Genomic DNA, 20,187 nt, shown 5'->3' with positions numbered 1-20,187 from the left:
CTGTAACGGCTGCTACTTCGAACGATCGGACAACCAACCTTACTGGAAGGGAGAAATAAAAAGGTACGTGTTCTTGTCAGCGCTAGTGCGCTAAACTTAGCGCGATGGATGTAGATCCCTCGCCTCCCGCGCCACCATCCCCGAACCCCTCTGACCCTGACCCTTCTGTTACCCCCTCCCCTGTTCATTATTCAGTCCCCCCTCGCCCCAGGCTTTACCCAGATGGAGCCCAGGGCAGCTATACTGTTTATTTTCGGCCAAAGGCAGGACCGAAATCGAAAAAGTTGAACCTCTTGCAGATTTCTAAAGACCTGACGAAGGAGTACAAGGGCGTGACCGAAATTTCCAAGGTCCGGCCTAACAAGCTCCGTGTCGTGGTCGGTAACCTGAAAGAGGCCAACGATATAGCTTGCTCTGAGCTCTTCACACGCGAGTATCGCGTTTACATACCCGCACGAGACGTGGAGATCGACGGTGTCATAACCGATTCGAGTCTGTCCGTCGAGTGTATACTGCAAAGTGCCAAAGGGTGCTTAAGGAACAAAACGTGTCCCGAAGTAAAGGTGCTCGACTGCAAGCAATTGCGGTCAGCATCGATCATCGGTGGCAAAACAGTATACACTCCGTCAGACTCGTTTCGAGTTACGTTCGCCGGGTCTGCACTACCAAGCCACGTCTCGATCCACCGGGTTCGTCCCCCTGTGAGGCTCTACGTGCCCCGCGTCATGAACTGCCTGAATTGCAAGCAGTTAGGCCATACAGCCGCCTACTGCTGCAATAAGGCACGTTGTGGCAAGTGTGGGGAGTCTCATGCGGAAGATTCTTGCAGTGTTAACGCTGAAAAGTGTATTCACTGCGGAGAAAATCTGCATGAGCTCTCGACATGTGCGGTGTACATGCAGCGCAGGGATAAAATAAAACGGTCTCTCAAAGAGCGTTCAAAGCGTTCCTACGCTGACATGCTGAAGAAGACCGTTACCACTTCTCCCGTTACTTCGAACCCCTTCGATCTGTTGCCCTCTGAGGAAACCGATTCTGACGATTCACCAGCGGGAGCATCTTACGCCAATCCTGGGGAGTCTAGAAAGAGGAAAAATATTTCCTCTCCTAAACTTCCCAGAAAAGGTCCTAAGATTTCTCAAAGTGAAATGAAAGTTACAAACAAACCAAACAGTGCTGCGGAAAAACCGAAGCAAATTCCTCCTGGGCTGGCAAATTTAAAGTCCCAGAAGGAGTTCCCAGCACTGCCAGGAACATCTAAAACCCCAGTTGCTCCTTTTACACTCCCAGTTGATGAAACAAACTCTGGATTAGTGAAATTTTCTGACATTGTGGACTGGATTTTTGAAACTTTCAATGTACCCGATCCAATTAAAATTTTTCTTACAGCATTCCTCCCAACAGTTAGATCATTTTTGAAGCAGTTGACTGCCCAATGGCCTCTCCTTGCAGCGATTGTATCCTTCGATGCCTAATTCAACTGCGTATATGAAGGATTCTATCTCTGTCTTACAGTGGAATTGTAGAAGTATTTTACCAAAAATTGATTCGTTTAAAGTTTTGATAAATAAAAACAAATGCGATGCATTTTCCCTTTGTGAAACTTGGCTTACTTCAAATATTGATCTCAACTTCCATGATTTTAATATTATTCGCCTTGATCGAGACACCCCATATGGAGGAGTACTTTTAGGGATTAAAAAGTGCTATTCTTTCTATCGTATTAACCTCCCCTCGATTCCAGGCATCGAAGTTGTCGCATGTCAAATGACAATACAAGGTAAAGAGCTTTGTATTGCCTCAATATATATTCCCCCCAGAGCACAGGTTGGGCAACGGCTGCTCTTTGATTTAATAGAACTTCTTCCCTCGCCACGTTTGATTTTGGGAGACTTCAACTCTCATGGCGTGGCTTGGGGTTCCCCATACAATGATAACCGCTCCTCTTTAATCTATAACCTTTGCGATGACTTCGACATGACTATTTTAAACAACGGTGAAATGACACGTATCCCGAAACCTCCAGCGCGCCCAAGCGCTTTGGATCTATCCTTATGTTCGACGTCGCTACGGTTGGATTGCACATGGAAGGTAATCCTCGATCCTCACGGTAGCGACCATCTGCCTATTCTTATTTCAATTACTAACGGGTCAACTCGCATGCGACCAATTGACATTCCGTATGACCTCACACGAAATGTCGATTGGAAGTTATACGAGGAAATGATTTCAAAAGCGGTCGAGTCGATTCAACATCATTCACCACTTGAAGAATACAACCTCCTCGCGGGCTTGATTCTCGACGCCGCGTTGCAAGCCCAAACGAAGAAATATCCCGGCGTAACGATCAAAGAACGGCCTCCCACTCCGTGGTGGGACCAAGAGTGCTCCGATGTCTACACGCAAAGATCCGACGCGTTTAAGGCCTACCAGACGGGAGGTATACCTGGCGACTATTTACGGTATTCGGAGCTTGATACCAAGCTTAAAAGCTTGGCTAAAGCAAAGAAACGTGGATATTGGCGTCGGTTCGTGAACGAGACGTCGAGGGAGACATCGATGAGCACTCTTTGGAACACAGCCCGAAGAATGCGGAATCGCGTAACGGTCAACGAAAGCGAGGAGTCTTCAAGTAGGTGGATATTTGATTTTGCCAGGAAAGTATGTCCGGACTCTGTTCCTGAGCAAAATATTGTTCGCGATGCGTCTCCGGGCCACGACGCGATAGAATCACCTTTTACGATGGCAGAACTTTCAGTTGCCCTCCTATCCTGTAACAATAACGCGCCTGGATTAGATAGAATCAAATTCAACTTGTTGAAGAATCTACCCGGCAATGCCAAGAGGCGCTTGTTGAACTTGTTCAATAAGTTCCTGGAGCAAAACATTGTACCGCAGGATTGGAGGCAAGTGAAGGTGATCGCCATCCAAAAACCAGGGAAACCAGCTTCTAATCACAACTCTTATAGGCCGATTGCAATGCTATCCTGTATCCGGAAATTGATGGAAAAAATGATACTCCGTCGTTTAGACCACTGGGTCGAATCAAATGGTCTACTATCAGAAACTCAATTTGGCTTCCGCCGTGCCAAAGGGACGAATGATTGTCTTGCGTTGCTTTCAACAGATATTCAGCTGGCGTATGCTCGTAAAGAACAAATGGCGTCTGCGTTCTTGGACATTAAGGGGGCTTTTGATTCCGTTTCTATTGTCATTCTTTCGGGTAAACTTCACCGACAAGGATTTTCTCCAATTTTGAACAATTTTTTGCACAACTTGTTGTCCGAAAAGCACATGCATTTTACGCATGGCGATTTGGCAACTTTTCGCATTAGCTACATGGGTCTTCCCCAGGGCTCATGTTTAAGCCCCCTTCTTTACAACTTTTATGTAAATGACATCGACGAATGTCTGGCAAATTCATGCACGATAAGACAACTTGCAGACGACAGTGTAATCTCTGTTACAGGAGCCAAAGCTGCCGATTTGCAAGGACCATTGCAAGATACCTTGGACAATTTGTCTGCTTGGGCTTTACAGCTAGGTATCGAATTCTCTCCGGAGAAGACTGAGATAGTAGTTTTTTCTAGGAAGCATGAACCTGCTCAGCTTCAAACACAATTAATGGGTAAAACGATTTCTCAGGTTTTGGTACACAAATATCTTGGTGTCTGGTTCGACTCTGAAGGCACCTGGGGTTGTCACGTGAGGTATCTGATGAAAAAATGTCAACAAAGAGTGAATTTTCTTCGTACAATAACCGGACAATGGTGGGGAGCCCATCCAGGAGACCTTATAAGGCTTTACCAAACAACGATATTGTCTGTTATTGAATACGGGTGTTTCTGCTTCCGCTCCTCAGCAAACACACATTTGATCAAACTGGAGCGAATACAATATCGTTGTTTGCGTATCGCCTTAGGTTGCATGCAGTCGACCCATACGATGAGTTTGGAGGTTTTAGCTGGAGTACTACCATTGAAAAACCGCTTCTGGAGCCTGTCTTCTCGTATTCTAATCAAATGTGAGGTCTTGAACCGTCCCGTGATTGAAAATTTTGAAAGGTTAATCGAACTTAATTCTCAAACCCGTTTTATGACATTGTATTTCAATCACATGTCCCAAAATATTAACCCTTCTTCGAATATTCCAAATCGTGTCGACTTATCAAATACTTCTGATTCTACTGTGTTTTTCGATACATCCATGATAGAAGAAACTCGTGGAATCCCGGATCATTTACGCGTGCAGCAGATCCCTAAATTTTTTTCCAATAAATATCGAAACATCAACTGCGACAATATGTACTACACTGACGGATCACTTCTTGATGGGTCCACTGGCTTCGGTATCTTCAATAACAATTTAACCGTCTCCCATAAGCTCGACAATCCTGCTTCTGTTTACGTCGCAGAATTAGCTGCAATTCAGTACACCCTAGGGATTATCGAAAAAATGCCCACGGACCATTATTTCATCTTTACGGACAGTCTCAGTTCCATTGAGGCTCTCCGATCGATGAAAGATGTTTAGCACTCTCCGTATTTCCTGGGGAAAATACGGGAACATCTGAGTGCTTTATCCGAAAAATCTACTCAGATTACCTTAGCGTGGGTCCCTTCTCACTGCTCGATACCGGGTAATGAGAAAGCGGACTCTTTGGCTAAGGTTGGCGCAACAAACGGTGATATTTATGAAAGACCAATTGCCTTTAATGAATTTTTCGCACTTGGACGTCAGAATACGATCATCAGTTGGCAAAATGCTTGGACCAGAGGGGAATTGGGAAGGTGGTTACATTCCATAATCCCCAAAGTATCGACGAACCCGTGGTTCAAGGGGTTGGATGTAGGTCGGGATTTCATTTGCGTGATGTCCCGGCTTATGTCCAATCACTATAGATTTGACGCGCTCCTCCGTCGTGTTGGGCTCGGGGAAAGTGGTATCTGTGCCTGTGGTGAAGGTTATCACGACATAGAGCATGTGGTTTGGTCATGCCCTGTACACCGTGACGCCAGGTCTAAATTAATAGCTTCCCTGCAGGCCGAGGGTAGACAGCCGGCTGTTCCTGTTCGTGATGTCTTGGCGAGCCGTGACCTATCCTACATGTCCCTTATATACGTTTTCCTGAAATCCATCCACGCCCCAGTCTAGTCCCGTTCCCCTCCGTCTACACCCAACAAAACGACAAGAACACGTTTGAACCTTAAGCACAAAACCAGCAACCAGACCCCGCACAATAGAACCAGGACCCAAGGACTACGAGCCTCTGTCCCAACTCACGACATCGTGGCTCAGCAGAACGAATCCATACATGCCATTCGACGATTATCAGACGACCATTGAACAACAAAACACTGATTGGAAATCCCATGCTAGTTTTAAGTTAGACTTAATTTCAACTCGTAGTCGGCAGCGAGGATAAAAAATTTGCTTTAGTTTTAAGTCATCAGATATAATTGGCGCCGTTAAACATTAAATTGTATTTGTGCCGTGTCAAATAAATGTTATGTGAAGAAAAAAAAAATCTTCATAGTTGGTATGATGATAAATCACTACGTTGAACTTGATTGTTTTAAAAATAAGTGAACGGTACGAAAGCATCGAATGCTAAAATTTTGTCGATTTCAACCAGCTGTAACAAAGGTCAACAATACTACTGGATGCTCATGTGCTGTCAAAAGATTCAGTACTACTGAATCAGCAGGCATCACACTTCAAAATGAGACTATGCAAAACATAGGTAATAAACTTTTGCTTTTTTTATTTTTGGTCAGCTTTTTACTTGATTTACTCCTATGTGCGCTCGCAGAAAAATAATACACTTGCTGCTTTCACCACAGCTCAGCTAAATTCGATAACATTCGAAAAGTAAACATGCGTGACGGGTGACTGAATTTTTTTTTTCAGTTTCGAGATACAGAACGCACAGCGCAATCAACTTTCCTACCTAGTTACCTTCATTTGATATATACTTAAAAGACACACAGTAAAAGTACTGCAGTGAGCGGTGTTGTGTAGTTATTAGGCGTTATTTCCTTTCATGTGAGAAACTTCAGTTTATTATCTCTTTGAAGAGATTTTTACAAGCTATTCAGATACATACGATTAGTAGCTCTCTTCGAGCAAGTGCATCGTTTTGCCCACCAGTGTGACAGCAGTTGTTTTTACAGTGAAAGATATTAGATAGGAGTGGGCAAAACAGTACTTTCAGAATAGCGGCTCTGAACCACTCACTCACCACCGGGTACCGACTAATGTTAATTTTCCTGATGGTGATGTATAAACTTCGGGTTTGGTCGTCATCAGTTTTGGTGCGCTCAAAGATCGTGGTTAACTTATGTGAGTCTTGCACGCACTCTTGTATGAGCGGTTCGAGGGCCGTTCGTCCATCTTTACTGAGTACAACAATAAATTATGTAAGATGAGGTTAGAATAACGGAAAAATGTCTAAAAATGCAAAAAAAGAATCCCAAATTAAGCACAAAATAACGCAATTCCATAAAAATGTCGCAATTTTAAAACACATTTTCAATTGTCACTTTCGATTAGACTAAAACTTTGCACAGCTGTTGTTATGAGTTTATGAAAAAAAGATCCTGATGAATACAAATATTTTGAAAGCCAAAGCGGTTTGTTTAATCGGGGTCGGGCATTTCAAAAGTACAGCCTTTTTCACTGTCTTCTCAGAATACTTTTCCTGTTGCTATTTGTTTGCGCTAGCAGTTGGCTAGTCGCATTAAGCACGTATTGGCAACAAAGCCTCACAAAAGGAAACAAAAAATGTAGGTACTTCGTGTGTCGATTCGGCATTACAGTCATACCTATATCGAGTTATATCGAAGCAAAAAAAAATTTTTTTTCATTTCATGCAAGAATGTTAATGGTTAATCAAAGATGCATGAAAATTTATTATCCATTACCTACAGTATTTTTAAACCTTTCTTATGCCTATTTAGAAATATTTACAGATGCAAAAAAAAATATTTTTTTCCAATTGATACAAGAGGTTACTCGAAGATGCGTGAAAACCTGTTTCCCATCACCTATAAATATTTTTAAACCTTATTTATGCCCATTTAGAGAGAATTTTTAACAAGCAAAAAACATATATTTAATTGATGCAAGACTATGAATTGTTACTAAAGAATGCGTGGAAATTGTTTCCCATCACCTATCAGTAATTTTAAAGCTTTCTTGTGCCCATTTAGTACAATTTTCGCATTGGTTTCATTGGTTTTAAAACTTACTACAAACCTTTTTTCCAGCAATTTATACACCAAAATAGTTGCTGTATCATTTATTTTCCATTTCAATACTTAAAAAAAGTTACGTTATGTCGAGGTAAAAGTTACGTTATATCGAGTTACGTTATATCGAGGTTGCCTCATATCGAAGTATAACTGTATTTGGAGAATATCTTCGAAATAGCGAATAAAGAAGAAAGAACAAGCGTCTTGGTAACAGTCTAAATCCACCGAAGTTAATTTTACTCCTATTATGTATTTGCCTGTGGGATAATTCACATATAACGTAAGGGGGGTATCCAAATTAACCGCTTGTGACGAGTGTCGTGTAACGGCTGTTATAAAAAGCTCTAGGAAGAATAAACGTAAGGAGTAAAATAATGACTGCTCGGCACCAAAATAGCAAAGTCAGTAATTGAGCGTATGTGTACTGAACGATGTGTGTATCGCGTATGTACTACCATACATGCCATCGTTGACATGGGATAAGGTGCACGGCAAAGAAAAAACATTCGCGTATGAGAAAATAGACGGCAACATTATAGTCGTAAAACATTTTTTCTGTCGACTGGCTTTATTTTGCCATTACCACTACAGTTGTAGAGTAACGCTCTCAAATGTCAGCATGAAAATGTCATCGCTAAGTACCCTTTTGCCTGATCGGGGTGATGTCTCCGGCAAGGTGGAAATTAATAATTTTGTCCTTCCGAAAAAATAAACATCCATAAAAAAACTTTTTTCAAAGAAAAAAATTTAAAAACAATAATCGCGCTTCTTAAAAAGCAAATTTTTTTAAAACTAATTTTTTAACGACTGCGAAACTGCAAAAGATAAACTTAGAGGATCATGAAAAAATGAGGAACAAAATATTCAATATTTTTTGACAATTCAATTGTTTTATTTAGGGCGGGGGCCTAGCGTGGTTGGTAACGTCTCCGCGACCCACGCTCGACGCCTGGGTTCGAATCCCACCGCCGACATAGGTGTCGATGGTTGTGAGGTGATCCACTCACAACCAACCCAACTGGTCTGGATTCAATCCTAGCTGACACTGGGAGATTTTCTGTGGCGAAAAATCTCTGGGATCACGCCTTCCATCGCATGAGGAAGTAAAGCCGTTGGCGCCGGTCCGTTAATCAACCATTTTTCCAAAAGTTACACTTTACTGTGCATCAGCTAAATATTTCTCTACCGAATAAGGTAGGTTCAGCAAAACAATCAATGCTCTGGGTAATCAAAACAAATCTATCTTCCCAAGTGTCCCGTTTTCGAACCCATTTGTCCCGTTTTCCTTCCGAGAAAATCTGGTCAGCCTAGTTCTGTGCCGTGCTGGAGTACGAAATATATGGCTTTGATTTCGAACCTTCATATGGTGGTGAAAAATACTATATGTATCAACGTATTTCAACTTAGTAATTAAATCGTCACGATGTCATCAATCCCCGTACTTCTGACGAGCAGCTGTAGTGCTATCGGCTTTCAATTCGTACTTAAAAATACAATTTCACTGACTGAACAGAATAAAAAGGATGTTTTGGGAGTACATCTAGCGTCTAGCGCTCGAGACCTTCCGAAAAAATTATCAATCTTCAATTTCTTGTTCATTTGCCTTGAGAAGGGCAGTTTGTTTTAATTTCATTTTAGACGGCCGCGGCAGATTTTGACTGCTAGGATCCAGCACGGAATACTTGCTTGTGTTGTAGCCAAAATAAGGTAAAGCTTCATCGCGGGGAAGAAGGCCGCAGCTTTCAACCGGCGTATCGAAACGTTTACTGCAACCGCGCTGCTGCTGAGAAATATGACCAACCGGCAAGTGATTTGTTGAAATCGAAAGCAAATTCGAAAAGCCAGTAGATACTACCGCAATCCGCTACGCTACGGCTTACTTGTTATACTATTATGTCTACCTTTTTTGGGGGGAAACTGGCAAGTCACCAATCAGCGAACGTAATAATGTTCGTTTCAACAAGGCTTGACAATTTTCAATAGTACAATAGTTCGCACAATCAAGCAACATATTCCTGCGTTCGGGAGGATGCATTCATAGTTTTCCAACCGATTGCTGCAAGAATGAAGGGAATCGGTATCGGTATATTAAAATGGTTGCCCATTTTTGTGTAATTGCACCATAGCGAAGAACGTTTTTCACTGCCAGAAAAGGTCAAAAATTAAAATGATCGCACATTAAAATTTTAATTGTGGAAATATTAAAATTTTAATTGTTGAAATATACATATAGTATTTTTCACCACCATATTGATGAAAATTTTAGAAAAAGTCGATCACCAGAAAAAAACAATTAAAAATTATTTCTCAAGGCCAGAAATAGCAAAACAAAATTCAAAATTTAGCTGCAAATGGACAATCATCACTTCTATAGGTCATAAAAACTGAAAGAAAATGTTCCCAAATTACGCTCGGAATATCTAAATAACGTTTTCTCAGGCCAGAAAAGCTAATATTAAAAAGCGCTCCAATCTAAAATTGCCCGATTTGAATCTATCCTGAATCGTCATAGAAAATTTAAAAGAAAAAAACATTTCTTAATACCAGAAAAATTCGAAATACAATGAAAGGTTTTTTGAGCTCCAAATAGAAGAAAACGATTTTTAATGCACAAATTGTAGAATCTTAAATTGATCCTTTATGGAGAATAACACTATAGGACCAGAAATGAAGAAATAAAATTATCCCGATTTAGGTTTTCAACAGCAGGGAACGATTTCTAGGACCAGCCAAAAACAATTCCAATTTGGGCTGAGAATGACAAATGGTGCTTCTAAAGCCAGACAGTACAGAAAAGAAACTAAATCATCTTGGTTGAGTTCTAAACTAGTCATAAAAAGTTTCAAAAAATGAACCTACATAGAGCACATTATTGCAAAAAAGTAGGAGAGTGGTATCCAAGACACGACTGCATAACGTTGGACTACAGTATTTTTATATTCCATTAGAACAAATAGTAGACGAAATTGTAACACTAGTATTTTCTGCAATTTTATCTGACAGTGCATTTCTTAATGCTGAGACGTTAAAGCGTTATAGATAAAAATATATAATAAAACCTAAATTAATCCACCTAGCGGTCAGACTCAGCCTTTCTCATTCAAACTAATTATTTGTAAAAATAGATTTACATGAATGCTTGAATCCAATAAAGGTATATTCACTCTTTGGGTTCTAAAATATTGATATTGTTATTAAAGTACAAAATATGAAATTTAACGTAATGTTAGTGCTGAAGACATAGCGAAATAAAAGAAATGGCTCTTAATTTCGAGCAATTTAATCACGAGCGATACCGGGAACGTTCAGATAGTACGATACCACATTTAAATCATGTTGAGGCCATATTGATCAAAGCAGGTATATTGTTGAATAGTCTTCATAATTCATAATTCATCAGTTAACCCTTAACTAGACCGTTCATCTGAAATCAATATTGTTCAAATCGGTTGTGTAGTTTCTAAGATAATAAAGTTTCGTGATTTTCACATTTCGATACATTACAAACGAAGTTACAGTCCGATTACAGCAAAATTCAATAGGGTGCTATGAGGCAGCTAGACCTTTAATTTGATACAAATTCTGTAGAAATCGGGTCAACCATCTCTGAGAAAAGTTTGTGAGTCCAAGTAGTTTTCGGAATATGTTTCTTTTCATAGCTGGATTTCACATTTTTGAACATAACAGGCAAAGTAATAATCCGTTTGCAAAAAAAAATCATTGGGGTCTTATGGGGCAACAAGACCTTCCATATGACACTGATTTTATGAAAATCGGTTCAGCCATCTCTGAGAAACATGAGATTGAATAGTCTCCAGAACACGTTTCTTTCCATAACTTTTGAACCTCAAGTTCAATCTTCATAAAATTCAAAAGTTAAGGGTTTTTAGGTCGCCCGTTTATTTGAAACCAATGTTCAAATCGGTTGTGTAGTTTCTGAGATATTGATGTTTCGTGATTTTTACATTTTGATACATAACCTCTACACTAGAAATCAGATTACAATAAAATACAACAGGGTCTTCTAGGGCAACTAGACCTTTCATTTGCAATTCATTTCTTTGAAATAGGTTCAGACATCTCTGAGAAAATCGAGTGAGATTGGGAGAGCGTCACACACACACACACACATACACATACACACACATGCAGAAAATGCTCAGCTCGTCGAACTGAGTCAAATGATTTACGGCATTCGGCCCTTTTGAGCACTTTTATACCTTTAGTTTTTGCAGTGATTGCTATATCTTTCTAGGAGAAAGGTAAAAAGTGAAATGATAGATATGACTTTTAATTTCAACTTCAATCCCAAGCAAGGCCGTAAACATTAAAATAATACAATATCAAATTTAAATGATATTGGGGCCACATATTTTGATCGTAGCTATAGTTTTAAACAGTCTGCGGGTTACGTTTCTTTCTATAACTTTCAAAACACATGTTTAAACATTATGAAATTCATTGTTTAAGGGTTTAAAAGCCCATTAATTTTAATTCAATTATGTTCATAGCTTCTGAGATAAAAGAGCGTTTTTCACATTCTGACGCAGCGCCAAAACTAAAAGTTTGATTACAATGAAATTCAATAGCAACCTAAGCGGCAAATAGATCATTAATTTGACACCAAGATAGAAAGAATCGGTCAGACCATCTCTGAGAACCTAAATTAATCCACCTAGCGGTCAGACCCAGCCTTCCCATTCGAACTTATTATTTGTAAGAATAGATTTACATGAACGCTTCAATCCAATAAATGTGTATTCACTTTTTGGGTTCTAAAATAATGATGTTGTAATAGAAGTATAAAATATTAAATTTGACGTAATGTAAATGCTCTAGAAATAGCGAAATAAAAAAAATTACTCTTAATTACGAACAATTCAATCACGAGCGATACCAGGAACATTCAAATGGTACGATACCACATTTAAATTATATTGTGGCCACATATATTGATCAAAGCAGGTATAGTTTTAAATCGCCTTTGAATTTCTTTTCTTTCCATAACTTTTGAACCACATTTAAAATTGTTATGAAGTTAGTTATTTGTAAGTTTAAGAGATGACTCGTTCGTATGACACTAGTTATGTTCAAATAAATGTTTAACCCTTAACTAACCCGTTCATCTGCTGATACTATTGATCAAATCGGTTGTGTACTTTCTGAGATAATGAAGATTCGTGATTTTCACAGTTCGGTACATTGCAGATGAAGTTACAGTTCGATTGCAGTAAAATTCAGTGGAGTGTTATAAGTCAGCTAGACCTTTCATTTGACACTAATTTCGTGAAAATCGGTTCAGCCATCTCTGAGAAAAGTGATTGAGTTTATATATTCTTCGGAAGATGTTTCTTTTCATAGCTAGATTTCACATTTTTAAACATAACAGGCAAAGTAATAGTCCGATTGCAAAAAAATCAATAGGGTCTTATGTAACTAGACCTTTCATATGACACTGATCTTGTGGAAATCGGTCCAGCCATCTCTGAGAAACATGAGTGAAATTAAACAGTCTTCAGAAGACGTTTCTTTTCATAACTTTTGAACCACAAGTTCAATCTATATAAAACTCAAAAGTTAAGGGTTTTTAAAATAGCCCGTTCATTTGATAGCAAGTTTATTGAAATCGCTTGTGTGGTTGCTGAGATAGAGATGTTTCGTGATTTTTACATTTTTAAACAAAACCTCTAAATAAAAATCCAATTACAATGGCAACTAGAACTTTCATTTGCATATAATTTCATTAAAATCCGTCCAGCCATCTCTGAGAAAAGTGAGTGAAAATGAAAATTTGCGCATACACACACACACACACACACACACATACACACACACATACAGAAAATGCTCAGCTCGTCGAACTGAGTCGAGTGATATATGCCATTCGGCCCTTTGGAGTACTTTCATATCTTCGGTTTTGCAAGTGATTGCTATACCTTTCTAGGAGAAAGGCAAAAAGTTAAAAAAAAATATTAATTAGGAGTAAAATATTCGTGCTGAAGAAATAGCGAAATAAAAGAAATGACTTTGAATTTCGTACACTTCAATCACGAGCAGTACCGGGAACGTACGAATAGCACAATACCAAATTTAAATTTTGTTGAGGCCATATGTTTTGATCAAAGCAGTTACAGTTTTAAATAGTCTTTGAATTTCGGTTCTTTTCATAACTTTTGAACCACATATCAAATTGCTATGAAATTTCTTACTTGTGAGTTTGAGAGACAACCTGTTCAAATGACACTAGATATGTTCAAATAAGTCGTGTGATCTTCGAGATAATAGACTTCCGTTGTTTTTATTATTTAATACATAACGGTTGGAATAAAAATACGATTATAGTCAAATGAAATGGGAACCTATAGGAAACCAAACTTTTCATTTGACACTCAGATTGTTGAATTTAGTCCAGCCATTTTCGGGAAAACGAGTGAATTTGAAAAGTGACCGGAACATGTTTCTTTTCACAATTTTTGAGCCACGTGTTTAATCAATATAAAATTCACCAATTAACCTTTAACTAGCCCGTTCATTTGATACCAATATTGATCAAATCGGTTGTGTACTTTCTGAGATAATGAAGTTTCGTGATTTTCACATTCTGGTACTTTACAGACAAAGTTACAGTCCGATTACAATTACGAAATTAAATAGGGTGTTATGAGGCAGCTAGACCTTTTATTTGAAACTAATTTCGTGGAAATCGGTTCAGCCATCTCTGAGAAAAGTGAGTGAGTCCAAGTAGTCTTCGGAATATGTTCCTTTTCATAGCTGGATTTCACATTTTTAAACATAACAGCCAAAGTAATAGTCCGATTGCAAAACAAATCAATAGGGTTTCATGGGGCAACTAGACCTTCCATTTGACACTGATTTTTTGAAAATCGGTTCAGCCATCTCTGAGAAACATGAGTGAGATTAAACACTCTCCAGAACACGTTTCTTTAAATAACTTCTGAACCGCTCGTTCAATCTTCATGAAACTCAAAAGTTAAGGGTTTTTCAAGTAGTTCGTTCATTTAAAACCAATTTTGTTAAAATCGGTGGAGCAGTTTCTGAGATAATGATGTTTCGTGATTTTCACATTTTTAAACATAACCTCTAAACTAAAAATCCGATTGCAATGAAATTCAATAGGGTCTTATGGGGCAACTAGACCTTTCATTTGCAATTAATTTCATGTCCAGCCATCTCTGAGAAAATCGAGTGAGATTGGGAGAGCATTACACACACACATACACACACACACACACATACGCACACACACACACACACACAGAAACTGCTCAGCTCGTCAAACTAAGTCGATTGATATACGAGGTTCGACAGTTTGGAGCACTTTTATACCTTTGGTTTTTCCAGTGATTGCTATGCCTTTCTAGGAGAAAGGCAAAAATGGAAAAACTAGCTCCAGCCCAGCATATAACTTCATTATTGACGAGTTGCAGGAATATATATTACTTTTTTGATTACGATTTAGAGCATTTCTTTATGTTTTGTTATTTTTCACGATAGAGACAAGTTTGTTTGTTTTTGTGTGCGAGAAACAAAAACAAAACCGCGCACCGAGAAACAAAAACGAAAATTAAATGTATGCTCATAGAGAAAACTGTACCGATAATTTATAGAGGTCCTTTTACCGATAATTTATGGTACTTAAAAAAATCTGTTTTGATCTAAATGAAATTTCTAGCAAATATGTGTCAATCATTCCTCGGCAGTATTTTTTCCTTGATGGATGAAGACTGGCTTAAAATGTTTAAATTGCTGCTGTGTACGTTCAGGCGTTTTAGAGTTTTAATGGATGTTGATGAAAAAACGAGAAAACACTAAATCTTCGATAAACACCCGCTATAGCTACCAACACACGTGCTATAGCAATCCATACATACGAACGAATGAGAATTTAATTCGATGTCGAGCGCTTTTATAAGCGATTAATATTTGCCACCACTTGCTTCCTGCAACTCCAGAAAGAACCGTCCGCTTTGCCGGTCAACGTACGAATGAGAAATTCAATTCTATGGCGTGCGTAAGATACCGGTAAAAACGCTTCTTTGGACCAGCAAAAAAAAAAACAAACATTCATAAACGATTCCATTTCAATTGAGCTGATAATGGTGAGAAAATAATACTAAATTGAGCTCAACACAGCAAAAAGGGCAAATCAGTGTTGACTGAGCAACTGAGACAAGTTAAATGGAAAGCGGAACTAATCCGGCATCTTGCGAAACAAAAAAAACACTAACTTAGCACCCGATCTTGCTAAGGATTCAAGATAAGCTATTGTGGTTATGATGGCTTAGAAATTACTGAGGTTGAAAATTGATATTCTATGTTTTTCCTGTTTGTGTTTTCCTGTTGGGAACATTTTCCACTGTGACCAGTTATTTGATCTAGTGAGGGGCCTTGATTTGATGTAAACTTCATCAGTGTGTCGTTCCACTATTAGATTGTGTGGACTCCACTTGCTGAATATAGGTATCGTCCCGATAAGGTAATATTGAACAAATTAAAGAGAGAAGTCATTGAAACATCTAGCTTTTATAAAAAAAAAGCTTCCTTCTATGAAAGAGTGCCTCGCATTTTATAAAATTTAAATTTACACTCCATGAGGACCAATCTGCAGCACTATTTGAGTTGTTAACAGATTTTTTTTCTCAACTGCTCGAATAATACGTAATTTTTGCTTCAAAGTCAATGAAATGAAATACGACTCATTTTTCTCAAAATTATGACACAAATTATTTATAACAGATATGACACTTGGTTGCCTCAGAAAATTGATCAAACAAATTGAGTTCATAAAACTATACACATGCAAGGACACAAAGCACAAGTGAAAATGATGTTTCGAATACATTTGCTACAAATGGAAGTACATTATTCTTGATTTAAAGTTTTTTCTTTAAAAAGCGTGATAAAAACGAAAAAAAAACCGTGAGAAAATCGAGCGTGAATTTGGCGAGTAGTGATAAAAATGACTGTTGATAAAAGCGAAAAGCACTGTAAATAGATTTCAGAGCTCTTACCTTGTTCAAACAATGTTCTTGGTCAAATTTTAATTCAATAATAGCTCAGCTTCAGAAACTTTTCCTAATGTATTTCTCCGCTATCAAATTACTTATTAATCGAATGGCGGTGAAAAATTCGTTGAAAGCGGATTGGATTTCAAAGTGCTTCTCTGGGAATATTTTCACGAGAGTTTAAATATCGCTGGAAATAACCTTCTTAAGATATTACTGACATATATCTAATAGATAAACGACCGACAAATTAACCAAAAGTTAGGATCTGCAAACGAAAAACATTCAACTTTCCCTTCTGGGGTCGAGGTATTATATTGTAATAAATAAATGACTTTCATCAAGTTAACCAATCTCTGTTTATGGATCTATTAGTTATACGGCAAAATTTCACTTTAATTTAACTTGCTATTATCATCGTCGAAAGGTTAAAGTTCAATTCGATTCGCGAAATAAAGAACGGTTAATCTTCGCCTATGAATGCAAATACACCCACGTAGAAAGTCAATAAATCTTTCGCCGTCAGTTCGAAAGAGTAAGATTACGGGCTCCGGGTGGCAAAACATCCGTGATCGGCTCCATTCACGCCGAAAAGATAATTCAGTCCTACTTAACATTCATCATTTCACCGAATCGATCCGTCTTCGGCTATCGACCCGGCTGCGTCATAGTTGCCCCCGGGTTGACATTAATCTCTTTCAAGAGGTCCAATTACTCGAACATTCGCACCGGATCCCGAGCCCTTCTACGTAACTTGACAGCCTATGGATGGGAACTGGATACGGGAGGCACCAGCTGTGCACGAAGGACCCGGTACGCTGAATGCCTGATGTCATCCGGGAATCCCTTCTTTCCTTGAAATTCAACTGACAGCTTCAGGTGCAGCGGGGTGACACGTGAAGAGCAAACAAAAAAGAAAAACAAGCCTTCAGGTCATATTTCAAACATGCTGCTTCCCATATTTCGTGTGGAATTTGTGCATTGCACCTCACCTTTCTGCTTCACCCTCCCACCTAGCCGTAGCGACAGCGAACGTTGCCCCTGTGCTGCTGATGCTAGCTGCTGCTGCTGCTGCTGCCGGAGGAAAAAGTATGCTGATGTAAAAAATACTCTAGAAACTGGAAACGATTTTGACTCCGGGGAAAATATTTCTTTGAACACAGCGCGGAGCGGTGGCAGCAGAAAAAAAAGTTTCTCCACCGATGCGGTAGGGTTTTAGACATCTCTGGGCGCGATTGAAAAGAAATAAAACAAATATTAAAAAATAAAACAGGGGCCTTCTCTGCCAGTAGGTAAATCCGAGCCGTAAGTATTTGTTTACATTTCCGACTGACGAACTGTGTAATTCGATTACGAAGGGACCGGTTAGAGACTCCGTTTATCCGGTAGCTTCGTCCGCGTAATAACAACAGTTCTCCTGACGATGCGACCCTTTGTCGCACTGGGATTTTGTTTAAAACTGAGATCGTTTACGGCGTTTATATTATCTTTATGTTTACCTTGGCTTTTTTTGATGCCGTACACATGGGGCGATGCAAATGACATTTGATTAATTATCAACTTGGACACATGGTATGTAACAAAAAAAAAACTCAGCAACTATATATCAAAATAGATTACATATACATTAATCTTTATTTTGCTAGTAGATTCATCAAACTCGATATGTTAGCACTCAATTTTATTCACACTTTTCACCCTTTCAAATTTTATATTTATTCACTTATTTTTCTGTGTTATGGAAACATTTTTCTTTGTACCTGATTCAATCCTCTATTATGTAAATGATCAATTATTTGCAGCGTTCGAACATTTTACGTCAAAGATTATTTCCCTTGTAGAATACCAACTACCAAGAGTTGTATATAAGAATTTCGCAGAAATTGTTGCAAGCGTGGAAATGCTTCCTAAGACGGATTTGCAACCAATATGGGGGTATTATAATAAATTAGGAGTGAAGCAATTGTCATAACATACTGATACCGGTTGAAGCGAAGACATATTTAAGCTCATAGTTTCTGCATGAACGCGTTGAATACATACACAAATTGAACATGCGTTCTTTAGTAGTTTCTTTGTATTCACGTATTTCGTAAAACTTGCTGTTAAAACACTATTGAATGACATTTCCTTCTGTATTTTTAGAGCTGCATTAGTTTGGGATTTTGGGATTTGTGGAATCTCAGAGATTTTTCAGTTTCGTCAATTATGCATTATTTTAAATAATATTTTAGCTAAATCTCGATTGTAATGGAACTCAAACCTATGAGGTTATTAGACCTGCCATTTGATCTAGAAATTGTAGGAAGCCATTCAATCATCTGTGAGAAAAGTGAGATTAGTGTACCTATCTAACACAAACGTAAAAAAATGGTTTTTTCTCGCAACGTCGTTGTTGTTTAAGACCATTTTCCAAGAGAATTCAGTGCAATCGCCCTTGAACTCACGTTGTTTTTCTTCATATTTTCTTTAGAACAGTTAGCAATCAACCTCCGATGCGGTGTTTGCCACTAGCAAACCGAATCCGGCACTCGACAATAATGAGATTAATTGCAGCATTCGTCGTCTGAACCGCTGCGAGGCAGTCTGGGCCACTTGGTGAAACCTCCTTCCAAGCGCAGATTTTCTTTGAAGCAACATCTTTTCTGCTTCGTGTTCAGCTTCAAACAGCAAACTATCACCTATTAATCAGCTGCAAGACCGCTCGGTGAATCCCGGAAACGAGGAACGGATCCTTGCTTTAATTAAAAATGGTTCACGCTACGGCTACGCGCCCCCTTCTCGTCAGCAATCAGACAATCGACAACGGTACGAAGCGCCGCTGTTGGCTTCTACGATCAAGAAGATCAGGCTGCGTCCTTCTAGTTCCGGTGTGAACGACAACAACGACGACGACGACGACGACTAGGACGACGACCATGATGACGGCAGCAACAGCGAGAGCATCTTTCCAACCCGAAAGGCTTCTCCAAAGCACTCCTACGCTGCTCGCCCATCCGCCGAGTTTTCGCTGTTTATATATTTGTTTATTCTCCTGGCACCATCCAGACCAATCCCTCCACCAGCAACTCACCCCTTCCATTCCAAGCCCCGACGACGACAGCACAACTCCTATCCGGCTTCGCTTTCGATTCCATCGCATCAACGCCGCGCGGCAGCCATTGTCAATTGTCAAATTCAATTATTCTACGACGGGCTTCCGAGCGAACACCGGTTGACTAACTGGAAAGAGAAATGCTTTTTAAGGCGCGCACCCTGTCTGAAACGCCACTGGCGAAAAAAGACATTTGCCATTTTCCACAGCAAGCGTCGTCGTTCTGTGGCGAAAGCTAAAATGGCCAGGGAGAAAAACCAACGGGAAATATTCACGCATTGTTACCGACTTGCCCGGCGATGGAAAGGATTTTTCAGCCCGAGAGCAGTAAATGAATGAAATAATTAGTACGCATTAACTCGACCAGCCAGGATAAATTTCTGGGAAGGGTTTTTTTTTCCTTCCACAATTGTGATAAACGAGAATTGAGGAACTCTACTTTTCCCAGCGAGAAAAGAATTATTTTCATTATGCTGGCAGTTAACGTAAACACGTTTTATCTCAACAAATGGCTGCCTCATTCTAAATATTGCCACTGAAAGAAAGTTAATTGATGAAGAGGAAAGTAAAAGTTTATGCTGAGTGCTGTGAAAAATGATTGAACACTTCCGAACAACTTTGAAAAATGAGCAAAATTTGGTCCTCTGTTTTGCTGTCTAAACGGCCATTATCGCCGAGACGGTTAATGAAAGCCTACACAACCAGCAGGTCAACACCATTCCGGGGAAACCGTCAACTCATCCCATTGAAGTGAAAGTGGTTGTCATTTCGGTTGCGCAATCTTCCTGCCCGCTGGCAGCACAACCCGCTTCCG

At 39.2% G+C, this 20,187-nt stretch overlaps 2 protein-coding genes across 7 annotated transcripts in view; both read left to right on the top strand.

The window, feature by feature from the left end:
- LOC129729088 (uncharacterized) overlaps window positions 1–19,187 on the top strand; it is a 29,779-nt gene extending 10,592 nt beyond the window's left edge. The window contains exon 3 of the mRNA XM_055687568.1: window positions 18,940–19,187. Coding sequence (XP_055543543.1) covers window positions 18,940–19,187 — 248 coding nt within the window. The remainder of the gene's footprint in view (window positions 1–18,939) is intronic.
- LOC129727509 (connectin-like) overlaps window positions 1–20,187 on the top strand; it is a 558,070-nt gene that overhangs the window by 472,501 nt on the left and 65,382 nt on the right. The window lies entirely within an intron of this gene.

The sequence above is a fragment of the Wyeomyia smithii genome, chromosome 3 (assembly GCF_029784165.1).
Source record: "Wyeomyia smithii strain HCP4-BCI-WySm-NY-G18 chromosome 3, ASM2978416v1, whole genome shotgun sequence".
Lineage (NCBI taxonomy): Eukaryota > Metazoa > Arthropoda > Insecta > Diptera > Culicidae > Wyeomyia > Wyeomyia smithii.
This window is presented reverse-complemented; position numbering and strand designations above follow the sequence as displayed.